Source organism: Erythrolamprus reginae, chromosome 2, assembly GCF_031021105.1.
Source record: "Erythrolamprus reginae isolate rEryReg1 chromosome 2, rEryReg1.hap1, whole genome shotgun sequence".
Classification (NCBI taxonomy): Eukaryota; Metazoa; Chordata; class Lepidosauria; order Squamata; family Dipsadidae; genus Erythrolamprus; species Erythrolamprus reginae.
In genome coordinates, this window is record NC_091951.1 from 279,233,858 (window position 1) to 279,252,559 (window position 18,702).

Below are 18,702 nucleotides of genomic sequence, written 5' to 3' on the forward strand. Positions count from 1 at the left end.
GAAGACGTATTGTCAAGAAGAGGTGTTTACATAATAAACTCCTGTCTTGGGACATTATGACACCTCCCATTTTAGCATATTTTTCTGGCTCTGGACACAATCCACACAGACAATCCAAATTATCATCTACAGATGCGCTAAAATAAATGGGAACTGTGGAAGGAAGGTTGCCTGTGGATTGTGATTTGAGTAATACATTAGTTCTGGCAACAATAAGACTTTATGCATGTTTTCATTTTTTAAAAACACGTCCAGAACTTTTCCTCCATTATTCCCTATAAATGGTTTGGTATCCTGAGTCACAGAACTACGTAATCTTGATCATGGACTGAACAATTAGCTGTCAAGGTTGTCCAGGAATGTACCTTTGGGTTAAGGTTATAAAGCATCTTTACAAAGCAAGTTTCCCAGGTATTTTTTTCATTAACGTTTTGATGTCATGGAGAGACTACAGGTGATCACAACAGAGCCCAGAATTTCTGTTACTAAGCGAAGCAACTGTTAAGTCAGTTTTGCTCCATTTTATGACCTTTCTTGCCACAGTTGTTAAGCAAATCACCGCAGTTGTTAAATTAGTAACAGGGTTTATAAATGATTCTGAATTTCCCATTGATTTTGCTTGCCAGAAAGTCATAATTTGATCCTGGGACAGTGCGACTGTCATAAATATGAATCCGTTGCCAAACATCTGGATTTGATCAAGTGATCTAGAATGAGCCGTTGTACCTTGAGGACTACCTGTATTTCATTTCCGAAATTAATGTATTTCTCCTAAAATTAAAATTTAAAAGCCTATTGTCTACTACTTGGGAGTTGTATTGTACTTAGCTCCCTTGAAATTTCTACTCTAACTCTAACTGCCATTTAATAAAGTGCCTATAGAATTCTGGAAATGACTCTTATCACACAGCAACAATTAATTTTAAACTGATGTTTCAGGTGGTTATGCCTCTGCTGTATCTGTCGCCAATAACAGGTAAGAGATTCTTCTAGCTTCTTAATGAATAAGCAGAAGGGTCTCTTTCTACAATCCAGTGTATTTTTATGGTATCAGAAACAAACACAGCTAAACAGAAAGCTACAATCAAATTCTTTTATACTTTTAATTTAAAACAGGGGAAAACTTGTTAAAATAATGGGAACATTCCATATCATGGTTGTTGTGAGAATTCTCCGCAATATCTACCAGTAGATGTTGAATGTGTAATCCTATCATTTTTTAAAACTATTTGGATATTTTATAGTTTATGGAGATTTTACTAACAAGCCAATTTTACATTGCAATCTATAAGAAACATATACAGTGTTCTTGATATGCAATGAGCAAATATATTTAATGCACTTTTTGGGGGGGGGGAATACAATGTGGCAATACAGGGAGTGGCTTATACTATGCATACTTACTGGCATAAAATATTCAATGGACTCTGTAAAATCTAAAATAACTGAGATTTGTCAATAGTCATTGGAACAGATACCTGGCCTGGTCTGAATGCTAGCAACTCTTATACTTAGCCTCAGGAAATAATAGTCAAGATGCAGCTTTCCTCATACCTAATTGGATTCACTAATAGCAGTGATCCAGTAATCCACTTTTACTTCATAAATTAATTGTGCAAGGGAACAGCTTCTGGTTCTCTTATCTGATCCTTCAGAATTAAACCTGAAGGAAGAGAACAAAGGCCTTTCTTATGAATGAAGAAATGGAACAAGAAGGTAGTTGATACTATGAAATTCACCAATAGCCTTTGATGGCCCCTGAAAAGCTGGAATTGGTCTTGAAACTAAGGATAACTGTGTACATACCACGCTATTCATTCCACCTATCCCAGTTTACACAGAGCACTAAATGTACATTTTTAAAAATGAGTGACATTGAACAAACATGACTTTTTAAAAGATGTGGATATATGGCCTCTGAACATACCGAGCAAGATGAAGCACTGCCTCAACAATATTAGATCCATCTTTAGCACTTGTTTCGCAGAATAGTGCACCGTAAGCCTAGAAGGTTAAAAAAAAATTCAGAAAGCATATTAATTACCTTCATGGAAATTCAATTCAAAAAAATGATTAAAAGACAAAACTGAAAGTACTATAACTAATCGCTTTTGTTCAATATGATAACTTCAAAATGTTCTTGACGTCAACTTTCATCATTACCAGCTCTTATGCGGGATGACAACTGTCCAAAATTTCTAGAAATGCCAAAGGATTGAGACATTGTATTAAATAGCTGTTACTTTCCAAATATTTGGTAACCCCTAACTCTAACCCTAACTACAATAGCAATAGCAATTTTCAAAAATTAAGTTCTTGCCTGAACTTTAAAGATTCAACTTCTAACAGTTCAAGTTTCCTTTTCAATATGTGATTCTATTTTCAATATTATCTTTTTTAGTTTTTGCAAGCTACTGGACCTGTCATTCTTACCATGGCCAACTTTTCTCCGTAGTTGAGAGGTACGCATTTCAGTCCTTCTTCAGAAGCCGTCTGACGAAGATCTGATTTGTTTCCCACCATCATCATTGGGATATTTTCATGTGTAGCATCCTAAAATGAATAAAACTTTAATACCGGACCTTCTGATGTTAAATCTAAAATACTGATTTTTTTAACAGTCTAATGCAGTGATGGCGAACTTTTTTTGGCTCGAGTGCCAAAAGGACGTGCACACGCATACTAATGTGTGCATGAGTGCCCATAACCATAATGCAGTGCACACACACACACACACACCATGTATGCACACAAGCCTTATTGAAGCCTCTGGACTTCCTGTAGGCCTGTTGGGCTGTTTTTCGTTCTGTCCAGGGTTCAGGAAAGTCTCCTGAAGCCTGGGGTTGCTGAAAAATACCCCAATGGGCCAACTGGAAGTTTGGAAATAAAACAGAATTGGAGCTGCCTTACTACTTACCTTCAGTAAGTTGCAACCAGGTCTCGCACATCTTGGCTAATTTCATCTGCAGCCGGCAAAGATTTCCTGAAGGCCTCTCTAGCCGATAATAGAGCTCTGGATTGATCTGGAGTTCTGTTATCGGCTGCAAAGCCTTGCCAGCTGCAGAAGAAATGGGCCGAGATGTAAGAGGCCTGGTTGCAACTATTTGAAGGTAAGTAGTAGGGCAATCCATATCTGTTTCATTTCTGAACTTCCGGTTGGCCAGTTGGGCCGTTTGAAAGCATCTCCAGGCTTCAAGAGGTTTCCTGAATCCTGGGGATAGCGAAAACCGCCCCCCAAAAGGCCAAAAATCAGCTGGCTAGCACGTGCATGTGTGCTGGAGCTGACACAGGGCAACACTTTGTGCGCTGTCAGATATAGCTATGTGTGTCACCTGTGGCGCATGTGCCACAGATTCGCCATCTCTGGTCTAATGCATGCTTTAAATTATTATTATTAGATTTTAACTCTGCTTTCAATTAGCTTAAATTTAAAAAACTGTTGGGTTACTGTATCATATATATTAATATATATTTATACATTGCCCATCTCATAAGAGCAGACTGCTGCAAACAGCAACATATATATGCAATGATACCTCATCTTACGAACCCCTCGTCATACAAACTTTTCGAGATATGAACCCGGGGTTTAGGATTTTTTTGCCTCTTCTTCCAAACTATTTTCACCTTACGAACCTGCTACCGCCGCCGCTGGCTTTGCCTGCCTCCGGGCTTCCATTGCCAGGCGTAAGCTCCCCTTGTAGGGAAACCCTACCTCCGGATTCCATTGCCAACCGAAGCGCCCATTTTTGCACTGCTGGGTTTCCCCTGCAGCATCGCAAAAATGCGGAAGTCTGGAGGTGGGGTTTCCCATGGAGGGGAGCCTCAGGGGAATCCCAGCAGCGCAAAAACGGGTGCTTCGGCTGGCAAAAGGGGTGAATTTTGGGTTTGCACAGATTAATTGCTTTTCCATTGAGTCCTATGGGAAACATTGTTTCGCCTTACGAACTTTTCACCTTACAAACCTCGTCCTGGAACCAATTAAGTTCATAAGACAAGGTATCACTGTATTACAAAGCAGAGGCTGCAGGTTCAAATCCCTGTGAAGGTTTTATATAAAATGTTTATATATTTTTTATTTTAAACATGGTTTTAGTGTTTGTACTTATGTACTATTTTTTATTCTACGTTGGAGAAAAATCAAATTTGTATTTGGGGGGGAAAAAATCCCAGTGAGGGTATGGCTTTTCCCATGTGAGATTGATAGACTCCTGGTGACGTTTCGACTGTGCCCCACTCACCATCTTCAGGCTGTTATCTTCAGCTTTGTTTGTCCGAGCACAAAGCCAAAGACAACAACCTGAAGATGAAGAGTGGAACCTCGTTGAAACATCGCCAGGAGTCTATCAACCTTATACAGGAAAAGACCCGAATATGCCAAGACCTACGTATGTATGATAAGCATGTCAAAACCATCATATTGAAAGTTTTTTTAAACCATAAAAACCCACAAGAAATTAGATCAACAAGGGAGCCGCCTCAAGATCTCACCAACCCCTAAACCCCCAGGCCAGATGACATAGCCAAGGGGTCTTGAGGGACTTCTAGAAAACATATAGGAAGGGAGTTGACCTGATATTTAGTACAGGTAGGTCTTGACTTACAACCACAATGGAGCCCACAGTATTTGTTGCTAAGTGAAACATTTGTTAAGTGAATTATGCCCCAATTATGCCACAGTCGTTACACGAATCCCTCCAGTTATTAAGTTAGTGGCACTCCATTTACTTTGATTGTCAGAAGGTCACAAAAAGGTGACCATGTGATTTTGGGACACTGCAACATATCTTCGGAGAGGGGCGGCATACAAATCTAATAAATTGAATTGAAATTGAATAAATAGGAATCAGCTGCCAAGTTCAATCCAAATTTTGATCACGCAAACCATGGGGGATGCTGCAACATCTGCGAAAAAACAGTCCTAAGCCACTTTTTTTCCGTGCAGTTGTAACTTTGAACGGTTATTAAATGAACTGTTGTAAGTCAAGGACTACATGTACTGCAACACACTGAATGTGAATCACCTCAACCGCTAGTAACATTTCAAACACAGGTTTCCTTAAAAAGTTTTGTAAGATCAAAACATCCTTACCGCTATCATATCCACCCATTCTCGCACATTAAGAAAGCTTTTTTCACAGGTAACATCATAGAGTAGAAGCACTCCATCTGCTCTTCTGAAGTAAGACTTAGCAATACTTCGGAACCTTTAAAAAAAAAAGTTAAAAATTTTCTGTAGTTCTTCTATCTTGCTTTTTTTCCCCCTTAGTCTATAGAGCAGGTTAAGTCCAGGAGATCAAAATCAAACATCTGATCCCAAAGGATGGCAGAGAACAAACTAAGATGATAGTAAAGGCTCAATTACATAGCCATTAAGTTGGTACCAGTAATATAGTGGCAAATTTAGGATTAGTTTAAACTCTAAAGAACCAGGGCTTTAAGTCCAATGAGCTACTACCATCCAACACCAGGTAAATACCAGGTGTCCTGTAATTGTTCCAGAGTAGAATTCCTTAGCATTGTCTGGAGCTAGCAGAAGCTGAAATTCGAAGTATCTATACACTTTGTTCAATCTTAGAGCATTTTCTATGGCAGTGATGGTGAACCTTTTTTGGCTCAGGAGGCAAAAGGGTATGTGTGTGATAGTGTGCATGCCCACACCCACAATGCAATGTCCCCCCACTGCTCCCCCCCATATGTGCACAGGCCTCACTGAAGCTTCCAGACTTCTGGTAGGCCCATTGGGCTGTTTTTTGCTCTCTCCAGGGTTCAGGATGGCAAAAAATGGAAATGAACTTCCATTTGGGCTGTTGGGCTATTTTTTGCCATCCCCGGGGTTTAAGAAAGCCTCCTGAAGCCTGAGGAGAGCAAAAAACATCCAAGTGGGCCAACCAGAAGTTTCTAAACTAACTTCCAGTTGGCCTGTTGGACCGTTTTTTGCCATCCCCAGGCTTCAGGTTATTCTGAAGCCTGGGAAGAGTGAAAACAGCCGAAAAGAAGGCTGAAAGTCTGATGGCCAGCATGTGCATGCACATTGGAGCTGACATATGTGAACACCTTGCGTGCCCTCAGATATGGCTCCGCATACCATCTATGGTACGTGTGCCATATGTTTGCATCACTGTTCTATGGCATTCTAGGATAATTTTCATTAACCTGGCATTCTCCAAAATGAACTAGGTTTCCTGACATTCTTATGAAGATTCTAATAGCACCAACTAACAGGACAGCACCAAAACATAATTTTTTTAATACAGATCTTTTATTTTTATTTCAAACAAAATCAGATAAATTAAACTAACCTCTCCTGGCCAGCAGTATCCCAAAGCTGTAGCACTGTAGGTTCTCCATCAACAATGAGTCTCTTCATTTGAAAGTCAACCCCTTAAAATAAACAACATCCTTTAAATACACTGCATTGACATCCTTTAAGTCAGTGAAAGTTAAGGATCTGGAAATTATCTATAGGATTAAACCTAAAAATATAAACAATGTTCAAATGTGAGCATTACTGAGAACTCTGGGGTAAGAATGGGAGCTCACCCCACTACACAGTACATAGATCATGAACTGCCAATCTTCCGGTTGACAAGCCCAGTATTTAAGATATAATAAAGTAGAAAGCTGTGCTGCACCATCTGGCTATTTGTCCACTTCCAAATATGAGAAATACTGGTAATTTTCTGCTTACAGCATCAAGTTTTTAACTCTGCTTCCAACAGGTGACATTTGCCCATCAGCCTTTGAGGTTTGGAGTTCAATATTACTGTCCTGACAATGTTGGCCATAAAGGACAACCACAAATAGGAATGCCCCTTTGGGAGCATCTTTCAGGAGATCTTTGAGCTGAAGATCTCAACATTTAATTTTCATGTGCATGTAGGTTTTTGAAGAAAGTCAAACCTAGGCTCTAGTTACTGTAGCTTGAGGTGGGGGCTGGGAACAGAGGGAAATACATTGTAAATAAGCATGCGAGGAGAGGGGACATGCTGTGGACCTCTCATTCGAGGCATTTCCATTGGCAGTGGCTTGTTCTAATATTTTGGATTATTTTCTGCTGATCTTCAGATTTATAACTCTGTAACATCCCACTACAATATGTTCTACATTTTACAGGTCATATAGTCTAATCTGCTGCTCAGTGCAGGAATCCAGTAAATCAATCCCAACAAGTGAACTTTTAATGAAAACTCCAACAAATTGAAATCCACCACTCTTCCAGCAGATTATCCCAGTGTTTGACTGTTCCAACAGGAAATTCTCAGATTTTGTTGTTATCAAAGTAACATAGTGTCAAAATCTGTATTCTAGTTTGGAGAAAGGACCTGACTATATCTCCATCTCTCTACTTATCCCTGTTTCCTTTGTAACTTCAATAGAAGTTTTGAAATAGGTCAGGACAAAGCCGCATATGATGTTTTTAGATCCCTGGAAAAAGTCAAATGTAGAGGTGATTAAAAGACAAGCTGTTATAATGAAAACATGATATCTATATTTTGAGGGGGGAAATATCTTCAAAGCTCATCTATTAGCTCAGGCAGTTATGGGTGCCCTAGAAAAGGAAAATATAAAAAACATACCCAGAGTTGCACTGGTGTTCCCTCGAAATTCATTTTTGCAAAGCCTCAAAAGAAAGCTAGATTTTCCAACAGCTGCATCCCCGGCAAGAACTATCTTGTAGGCCTTCTCTGAGCTTGGGTATCTGGAATTGCTGTTTATAGAATCAACCTAATATAGCAAAACAGGTACCATATTGACAACATTAAAATAATACTAAGCTCTGATTCAGCAGGCTTATTTTTAAAACACGTCAGGCTATCAGCGCTAAACATGGAACACTGGAGCAACAAATAGCATCAGAGGTGGGTTCCTCCTGGTTTGGACCAGTCCACTGGTAGCAAATCGCTGGTGACGTCACAATGACGTCACAGAACCAATTCTGTTGGTGCCAGTCCATGGACGCCACCATCTTTTGCAGGGAAGGGGCAGGGCTTTCCAGGGTTTTTTCCTTCTACGCATGCGCAGAAGCCGGTTTCCGGCACTGCACATGCATCACCATCTTGTTTTTGATTAACCGGGGGGGGGGGGGGGGAGTTTGCACTGCACAAAGTGTGTATCAAGCCAGTGCAGAAGTCAGTAATTTTTCACCAACCATCGCAGCCATGTGGCATGGAAGGACGTGAACCGGCAGTGAGGAAAGTAAGAGCCCACTCCTGGACAGTGTGTGTGTGTGTGTGTGTGTGTGTGTGTAAACTTAATTGGTTATGGTGATACAGTGTTCCCTCGATTTTCGCGGGTTCGAACTTCGCGGAAAGTGTATACCACTGTTTTCCAAAAATATTAATTAAAAAATACTTTGCGGGTTTTTCCCCTATACCACGGTTTTTCCCACCCAATGACGTCATATGTCATCTCCAAACTTTTGTTTGCCTTTAATAATTTTTTTTTAATAAACTTTAATAAATAAACATGGTGAGTAATAATCTGAATGGTTGCTAAGGGAATGGAAAATTGCAATTTAGGGGTTTAAAGTGTTAAGGGGAGGCTTATGATACTGTTCATAACCAAAAATAGTGTATTTACTTCCACATCTCTACTTCGCAGAAATGCAACTTTCGGGGGTGGTCTCGGAACGCATCCCCCGCAAAAAGTGAGGGAATACTGTAATTCTAGATATGATAATCAACTTAATCACTGAAGACAAGCATAATGAAAATATTTCATCAGACACCATTGGGATGATGTCCCACTTTGCTTTGAGTGAAAATGAGAACACAAATATTGCATAAGAACATAAGAACAGCCATGCTGAATCAGGCCAAAGCCCATCGAGTCCGACATTTTCTATCATACAGTGGTCCACCAATTGTATATGGAGATCTTGAGCAGAAAGAAAAGGCAACCCACCCCACTTTCCCTTGACCCCCAACAAATGGTACCCAAGGGAATCCTGCCTGCCTCAACCAACATAGAGGCGGCACTGGACATCAATTTCAATAACTATCAATACACTACTGGATTTATAAAAAAGCATTGCAATGTCAATATTGCAATGCTTTCTATAAATCCAGTAGTACAGTACAATTTAGAATACTAAAAACTATACACTTCCTATTTAAGTTATTGAAGAAATAACTGAAGGATGCAGGTCTTTCTTCCTCAAACCTTTTTAAAAATGATAGTATGACAGACGTTCATATAAAAATTAACAGGTTAGAAAAATAAGAATTTCTTTTTTTTTGTTTCATGAAATTCACAAGGGCTATACATATTTTAACCATTATTTAAGGCAAGGTTCGACAAACCCAGGCGCCTGGTCGCCAGTGGCGCCTAGAAAATGTTGTCTGGCGCCTAGAAAATGTTGCCTGCTGTACTGTATGTCAGCGTTTCCCAACCGGTGTGCCGCCTGGGCAGGGCGCTGCGGTGCCTCTGACCTCTCCGCTCCTGCCCGATGCCGCGGTTTCTGGCGCTCTCCTGCTGGGTCCCAAAGAAGGCAGGCAGGAAGGAGAGCTCCATTCTTCGCGCCTTTTTCCCGCCTTCCTTCTTTGGGGCTCAGCAGGAGAGCGCCAGAAACCGCGGCATCGAGCAGGAACCGGGAGGTCGGAGGCACCGGCACGGCAGCGCCCGCCCAGCTGAAGGTTCCCTGTCGTCATCGGCAAGTGTCCTTTGGGGCCCGGCGGGAGGGCACTGGCGGTGGGAGCGGGGGGGGGGCCGCGGCTGCAGCGGCACAGGCAGTCGCAGGGAGATGGCGGGGGGAGCGGGGGGCGGATAAAGCGGCCCCGGGCACCGTTCCCTGTACGCTTTTCCAGGGGCGCGCAGGGAGCCGCGGCCACCCGCCCGCCTACCGGATTTCCCTCCGCGCGGCTGGGGAGGTGGATTCGCCGCCCCCGCCAGCCCGATCTCCCTCCAGTGGCTGGTGACGTAGTTCTACCGCCCTCGCCAGCCTGATCTCCCTCCGTGGGGGGGTGGGGGGCGACGAACCGACGACCGGGGGCTGTCCGTCCGTGTTGGGTGGTGCAGGGCAGGCACAGGCAGCCCCAGGGGAGAACAAGGGAGGGAGAGAAAGGAAAGAGAGAGTAAGGGAGGGAGAGAAAATTGAATGAAGGAGGGAGAGAAAGAAAGAGCAAGAAGCAGAAAGGATAGAGAAAAAGGAAGAGAAAGGGAGGGGGAGAAAGGAAAGAGGGAGGAAGGGGGGGAGAGAAAATTGAATGCAGGAGGGAGAGAAAGAAAGAGTAAGAAGTAGAAAGGATAGAGATAAAGGAAGAGAAAGAGGGGGAGAAAGGAAAGAGGGAGGGAGGCGGGAGAGAAAATTGAATGAAGGAGGGAGAGAAAGAAAGAGTAAGAAGTAGAAAGGATAGAGAAAAAGGAAGAGAAAGGGAGGGAGAGAAAGGAAAGAGGGAGGAAGGGGGGGAGAGAAAATTGAATGAAGGAGGGAGAGAAAGAAAGAGTAAGAAGTAGAAAGGATAGAGAAAAAGGAAGAGAAAGGGAGGGAGAGAAAGGAAAGAAAGAGAAAGGGAGAGAAAGGGAGGGAGAGAAAATTGAATGAAGGAGGGAGAGAAAGAAAGAGTAAGAAGTAGAAAGGATAGAGAAAAAGGAAGAGAAAGGGAGGGGGAGAAAGGAAAGAGGGAGGAAGGGGGAGAGAAAGAAGATATGAAGGAGGGAGAAAAAGAAAGAGAGATAGGAAGGAAAGAGGGAGAGAAAGGAATGAGAGAGAAAGGGAGGGAGAGAAAGGGAATGAAAGAGGGAGAAGGGGTGAGAGATAGAAAGGATAGACAGAAAGGGAGAGAAAGGAAAGAGAAAGGGAGGGAGAGGAAGGAAAGAGATGAGAGAGGAAGGAGGAGACAGAAAGAGAGGAAGGAAGGAAGAGAGAAAGAAAGAGGGATGGAGAGAGAAAGGAAGGGAGAGAAAGAGGGAGGGAGAGAGAAATAGAGCGAAAGGGAGGAAGAGAGATTTTTTTTGTCCAAACTTTTTTTAGCGCCCCCCCCCCATGTTCCCCAGGATTTTGAAAATATGAAAAATGTGCCGCGGCTCCAAAAAGGTTGGGAAACACTGCTGTATGTGTATACAGTATATTTTTCCCGCCTTGTGTTTACGCCCAGAAATGGTACATCTTGGCTTCCGTAGCTCCGCCCATCAACCTCGGAGCGAGCTGCTTTCCCAGCGTCCCCTGCGCTTGCGTGCGTCTCTCCCTCCCCCCCTTGCCTCCATTCCGCCTCCTACTCGAACCCCTTCACTCCCCCCCACCGCACACAGACGCTCCGATCTTGGCCGCTCACCCGCCTTCGGAGAGAAGCGGAAGCCCCTCCCCTCCCGGCGTGAGGTTTTGTTCATTCCTCCTCCGGCCGCGTGCGCGGTGACTTCCGACCAGTAACCCCTCCTCCCCCCTCCCCCCCTCACCCGCGTCCCCGGCCCGGTCTCCCTTTCCTTCTTCTCTGTTTCGGTTTCTGACTAACGGTCTCCCCTCGGATCCCGACGGGAGTACAGCAGAGCCGGCTCGGCGGAGCCAGGCCTGCGCCGGGGGGGAGGGGGTGAAAGCGATGTCAGGTGGAGACTCGGCAAAAAACCAAGTTTGCTTAAAAAAAATTCTGGCTCCTAAATTTTTTGGCTGGCTCCTAGATTCTGAACAACTTTGTCGACCCCTGATTTAAGGAAAGGTTTTTTAAAAAACCCATGCTAGTATAACTGCTCTAAAGCAAGCCACATTTTTCCAGGTGAGTCGGTCAGTTCCTTTAAGGCTCACTTAAAGATGTGGCTGCTTTAATAAATTATGTCATTACCCATATTCTAAAAGCGGCCAGGATAACATATGCCCAACTATGGAAAAGTGAAGAGCTACCAAGAGAAGAAATGATAATTTTAAAAATTATGGAATGCGCTGAGATGGATATGTTAACCAAAAAAATAGAAGGAAAAGAGGAAATGGATTATTATAGAGTTTGGAATATATTCTACAATTGGTTAAAACAAAGAAATAGCTAATTGAAATAAAGTGCAAGGTTCAAAAGATCAATAATTGATATGTTTATCTTTTTAATTGGAATTAGATTTTTCTATGACTTTTCTTTCTTTTTTCCTTTTTTGAACTTTTCTTATTATTTTCTTTACAGTAAATATAGACAAAAATGTTCTCAATTAATGTAAAAATGTATACAGCTCCGCATGTGCTTCTGATTAAAATTGGGATGTAAATCATCCCGAATGTGTATGTTTTTCTTTTATGCTTGTGTGTTGTTATGTGTTTTGTTTTAAATAAAAAAAATTAATTAAAAAAATTATGTCATTAAAACAGAAACACTCTGAAAAAATGATTTCTTCCTAAAACAGATGTTGAGCTTGTACAAGTTCAAAAGTATACATCCTACTCATTCACTATAAGAGATAGTGCCCAAGTATCCAATGACACTGATTTAATAATAATATTAAAAATATGTATTTCCACTCTACATAATTTTTGGCAACCACAAAACATAACCACCTTTAAAAGGAGTGGCTCATAAAATTTTGGGTTTCTATACAGTTGGTAGACTTGAAGACGAATGAACTGATGTCTTCATATCTTATTTTTATGAAGGGTCATCTGATGGCTGCAGAGGTTGATGGGAATCACTAAACTGCCTGCTTTGATTAAAGACAAAACTACAACTGCTTTTGTTTCCATTTGGAAGCCACTTCTGGACTTTGTGGTCAAGGTGAGGAAAAATGAAACTTTGACTTTGGGTTTTGTTATAGAAATGGCTAGTTTATACCATTATGTAAAAGTAAAAAGTTGAGGTTTGATGTTATTATTTTATTCTACAGCACTAAAGGGAAGTCAGACGTCATAGCCTTTTTTTCCTTTTCCCCACAATTTTCCCTTTTCTTTTCCCTCTCTTATCTTTCCTACTATTTTCTGTTGTATTTCTCTACTTCTTATGATATTAATACTTAAATAAACAAAAACTTCAGAATGAAAAGGTCATCTGGGTGGCGATCAGTAATGAAACAGTGGAGTAAATAAGCCTTTCCAACATTTGTTTTGGCCAAGAACATAAAGAACGCAGTTAGTAAATGTGAATTAAGAATTCCCAGACTGAAGATGAGCCTTAAGCAAACATATCACAAACTCTCAAAGTCACCAAACAACATACAAAATACCCCTTAATTCAAAAGGGTGAGAGCAAAAAGCCAGAATACAAAGCCTTCAGAAAATACAAAACTCCCTGAGATCTTTGCACTGCAATGAGCAATCGACTTGTTAAATGTGATGCTTTGTTCTTGTCTGCAGTAAATTTTCTAATCTAGCCAAGCTGTGTTTGCAGGGTTTTCTGCCAAGTCAAACTGAGAAACTGAACTAAGGATTAAGTGTCTAGAGATCTATAATTTACTGTTGAGCTCAGGGATGAAGTCTGAGCAAGTTTGTCAGAACTCTGAGAGGTATATTCTGTATTCCTCCAACAGTTTTAGAGGATGGCAGGCAGGGAAGATTGTTCTGGTGGACTTCTGACAGATTTTAAAGTGGTTTATGTCTTTATGTCTGGGGATTTCTGGATTTACTGATTATAAATGAGGTTTTCCAGGAACAAGGAAATGTGACTACAAATGCTGCAAAGATCAGAAGTCACTTCTTTAGACATCTTTTCTTGTTTGTCTTTTGCGGTTCCTCATTTATTTTACATCAGTTTTTGTTTTTCTATTTCTCCTTTTAAAGTTACTATTTTTTTCATCCTGTTTAAAATTTTATTTCAATAAAAATGATGTTTAAAAGTATTTTATGCATTATAAAAATGTCATAAAGTACATTTTTATATTAGCATAACATGCCTTAAAATCAAGTTAAATAAGTTTTTAAGTTTAAGTTATTAAAAAATTTCAAAGCAGGGTGTCCAGGGGAAAGCATTTTGAAATTCCCTGATATTTCCCTGACATTTCCCTGTAATTTGCGATCTAGTTATTCCATTTTTTTCACGAATTCCCTGATATTTCCCAAACTTCCAACTTCCCTGATAATTCCCTGATTTCCCTGTTTTCCAAGTTTTCTGGACACCTTAGCAAAGATAAAATTTCAGGAAACTCAGTTACATAACAACAAGGCAAGATGTTGATACATTCTTTCGGAAGATTTCACTGAGCTTTGTAAATAATAATCTGATAGCCAATAAAATCAGTGAAGCTTGCATCTAAATTAGCATCCAGTACCAGATGCTAATGCTAAACATAGTACCGTATGTTTATGCTAAGCCAAACTTGTTTGGTTTCTGACAATGCATTGTATTATGAACCTAGTTATAATTATTTATTCACTAAAATACACCTTAGGATAATGTGTCACCAAAAAAATAACATGATTGGTTCTTTACTGCAAAAAAAAGCCTCAGGCCTCCATCATGCCATATGGAAAATACGTTTTGACAGTAAAAAAGATAGTGAAAAATGAAATGGCACACAGGAAAGGATAGAAGAATCCGAGCTTAAAAATGTCAAGGGTACACTGAATACACTAATATTTTGGTTGTACTGACAGATGCCCCTTCAATCTTAGCCATTGTGGTTTTAAGAGTAAATGTGGCACTCTATATTTGATACCTGTGGAGAGAATGCATGGATGTGCTTCCTTGTTGAAGTTCTAGAACTGCATCGACTGACTGATTGATCAGGCTTCCAATACAATTCTGTATTTACATCATCAGGACTGTATACCTCTTCATCTCGTATCTCTGGGACCTGCAGAAAACAAGATGTGATTAACCTGCTTTGGAAAACACTATTGTTAATGAAAGGGAGGGTGGGAGGGAGAGAGAGAAAGCTCAATCTACTGCCATAATCCAATTTGACTCTCAGTTGATACATGTCATACCAGATTTTTTTTCCCATTTGTATGGATAACATTTACAGATTCACCTTGGAGACCTGGAGTAAATGCTTCAACTATTCTATTCCATCTATTAAAATTCTATAAAGTCTCTTTCCTGTAGGTTAAGATGGATTTTTTTTTTACTATGACATTCTAGTATGGGATGCAATGAATAAATAAACACTCTTCCCCCAAAATTCTGTGAAGTGTAACCACAGAAATAACGTGGCCAATTAACCACATTAAATGTAAAACCTGCAATTCCTTTACATATTTAAACTCACATATATTTCCATTTCAAATGAGGTTCTAGTTCACTCTCTGACAAGCAGGAGGTGATTCTGCTTTTAAACACCAATCTGAACATTTTAAAATGTATGGTTAACATGCTCCGTAGCTCACATCTGTGTCAGAAGCATCACCCGGGAAGCTTTCCTGCAGACACTGTGTTCGCTCCGATGTTCTTTGATGCTTGGAATCCACTTCTGAATCATATTCATTGGAATCTCTTAATGTAGACAAGCCGCTATCAAAGCAGCTTTCAGGCAAGCTGTCAACTTCACAGTTTATCCTCTGCATCGGATCACAAAGTGCGAGGGAGTCATACTCTTCATCCACGTAGGATGAATGAGACAGCCTGATTGGGACATAAGGAGAAATAACTTCTTTTCTCTAGAAACACTGATTTATTAACCAGAGCATACAAAACATTTGTAAGACCTATTCTAGAATATAGCTCACCTGTGTGGAATCCACACTGCATATCAGATTTCAATACAATCGAAGGAGTCCAGAAATACTTCACAAGAAGAGTCCTCCACTCCTCCTCACGTAACAAATTACCCTACTCCCCCAGACTTCAAATACTAAATCTAGAAAATTTACAACTACGTCGTCTCCGAACTGATTTAACTGTTGTTCATAAAATCATACATCATAATGTACTCCCTGTCAGTGACTACTTCACCTTTAACAACAGCAACACAAGAGCACGTTAATAGATATAAACTGAATGTAAATCGCTCCAAACTTGACTGCAGAAAATACGATTTCAGCAATAGAGTGTTCACCGCCTGGAACTCATTACCTGACTCTGTTGCTGCTTCCCCCAACCCCAAAATCTTCAACCTTACATTATCTACAATCGACCTCTCCCCTTTTCTAAGAGAACTGTAAGGGGTGTGCATAAGTGCACTTTTGTGCCTAATGTCCCTGTCCTACTGTCTTATTATTATCCTTTCTATTACCACGTTCTACTTATGTTATGTTAATATGTACTATAATACTATACTTGTTTGATGAATAAATAAATTTTTTAAAAAATAAACTTTTGGAAAGGCAATGCAAAGGGTAAGGGTATAACACACCCTCAGCCACAAAAACTCAGCCTTTGCGGCAGTCACTCTTTCAACCAAGCCTACCTCACAGAGATTCCTGCTATGGTGAGGAAGTGTGCTGCAATCCTCTAGAGCAGTGGTTCTCAACCTATGGATTGTGACCCCTTTGGAGTCGAATGACCCTTTCACTGGAGTCGCCTAAGACCATCGAAAAATACATATTTCTGATGGTCTTAGGGACCGAGACACCGCTCGTCTATCCATCTCCAGGCATGTCCACCCACATGCAAATAGACTGCTGCAAAATAAATTATCTGTAGCATGGGAACTTCTGAGCATATGCAGAAGCCTGATTTCTGGCATTATGCATGCATCGCCATTTTCCATCTTGTTTTTGGAGGGTTATTTTGCAATTTTTTTTAAAAAAAATTGGCACTTCACATGTGCACGCGCAAAGCATCCTCGTGCCCATGAGGCGCGGCCATGCAGCACAGGAGGAAGCATACCGGCATCGAGGTAAGTTAGAACCAGCGAAGGGCTACCAAACCTTTTTTACTACCACACTGTGGACGTGGCTTATGCATTTTCTTTCAACATCTTTTAGTGCAAATTGGGTGCTCTGGGGTGGAGCTCCATTTTCGCTACCCCACTGCATTGCCCCCCGCCCCATCCAGGCATCAGCCCACCCCTGGTTAGAACCCACCCCTGAGTTTCCTAATAATTTTATTATTTTATGGTTGGGAGTCACCATGAGAAACTGTATTAAAGGTTACAGCATTAGAAAGGTTGAGAACCACTGCTCTAGAGTCTAAACATTTAGCCAATTATATTTCTCATGGGGAAAAATACAGAGGACACGAATAAGTCAGGGAGAGCAGACCTATATAGATGTTAGGTTAAAATAGAAGTTGTAATTAAGACATATGTAATTATTGTTACCCTGTTCCATTACACAGAATAGCCTGAATAATTTCAAAGACTATTCATAGTTAAACATCTCTGGAGATATAGTGCTAAAACATAAAAATAAAATACAATTGTAACATACTTAAGGTCTAGTTTGTTTTTTATATGCTTATTTCATTATTCAATTCAATTCAATTCAATTTATTAGATTTGTATGCCGCCCCTCTCCGAAGACTCGGGGCGGCTCACAACAATGATAAAAACAATATTATAGTGAAACAAATCTAATATTAAAAAGAAATATATAAAACCCTATCATATTAAAAACCAGACCATTAAGTATTTATATCCCAATTTATCAACATTCAAAAAAAATTTAAAAATTGTTTAAAGTCCTTCAAATTTTGTAGTTAACATAGAATAGGATACACATCTCTTAAAGCATTTTTCCCCAAAAAGCATGCTAGAGAACTGTTCTGAAAACCGAGAGAAAATTTATATTTCTTGAAATTGTCTTCTTAACTAAAGTGCTATACATAATACCAAGTCTTAAATTTACAAAATTATTCCAGAGAGTAAAAATTCTAAGCCCCCATTCAAAATGATTAACGAATAAGAAGTATTAACTTTAATTCATGAAAACCTCTCAGGGACAAAATCCAATACAGCTGTTCCCAATAATCATATCCCTTGTTAGATAATCATTCTATTCCACTAGAGAGCAGCATAGGGTAGGCAACCAATGTTGTATATTAAAGTTACCATAAACATTATGTTGTACATATACCAGGGATGTCCAACCTTGGCAACTTAAGACTTGTGGACATGTTGGCTGGGAAATTCTGAGAGTTGAAGTCCACAAGTCTTAATATAGTCCTCGGAGAGGGGCAGCATACAAATCCAATTAAACTTAAACTTAAGGTAGCCAAGGCTGGACACCTCTACACTTATAGGAAACCTACAGATTGCCATGAGTAACTACTTGCTTCTAGTTTCCATCTTGAGCACACCACCAACTGTTATCAACTATAGCTAGGTTCTTGACAGAGATGCTCAGCTGATGAAATTAAACTATGCATTCCAAAGAGAACTTTCTCCTCTTTGACATGACCACGCACCCCCTCACCAACAACAACATTAAGCAGCGCCTCATCAAGAAAGTTCAAGATGCTGTGCTTGACCGATGGGTGAATGACCCCCACCGCATGGACAAGCGCTTGCTGGCTCTCATTTATTTAGCCCACGCGGCGGACGTCCTGTAGAACGCTTTTGCCCCCCTTCTGGATGAGCAGTATGACCTTGCCACAAAGAGGTTGCGGCAGCTCCTCGATTTAGACCCTGAAGTTGAATGTATGAAAACCAACACAAACAAGGTTCTGTGGGCTGTTGTAGCAGCCTTCACAAAATAAGTACAATCAGACTGCTCAAACACTTTCCTCTCCCCCCTCCATTTCATGTAAATCGATTAATCTTCTCTTAACAATTCATATTTTCTGTCATTTGCACCTCGCCTTTTTGTGATGAAAATCGGTTCCTGCTCATAAGAATAGTAGGTAATGTGTTCTGGGTACCCATACACCACCACCCTTGCTGCTCCCTACCCCCCATGTGTGTCTACTACAGGATTCT

At 40.6% G+C, this 18,702-nt stretch overlaps 1 protein-coding gene across 1 annotated transcript in view; it reads right to left on the minus strand.

The window, feature by feature from the left end:
* The window catches only part of RASEF (RAS and EF-hand domain containing), a 54,648-nt gene that overhangs the window by 4,104 nt on the left and 31,842 nt on the right, over positions 1–18,702 (minus strand). Inside the window, exons 10-16 of the mRNA XM_070742727.1 lie at positions 15,233–15,467; positions 14,563–14,700; positions 7,581–7,728; positions 6,303–6,384; positions 5,093–5,207; positions 2,434–2,553; positions 1,928–2,004 (exon numbers count right to left, since the gene is read on the minus strand). Of these exons, the coding sequence (XP_070598828.1) occupies positions 1,928–2,004; positions 2,434–2,553; positions 5,093–5,207; positions 6,303–6,384; positions 7,581–7,728; positions 14,563–14,700; positions 15,233–15,467 (915 nt within the window). The remainder of the gene's footprint in view (positions 1–1,927; positions 2,005–2,433; positions 2,554–5,092; positions 5,208–6,302; positions 6,385–7,580; positions 7,729–14,562; positions 14,701–15,232; positions 15,468–18,702) is intronic.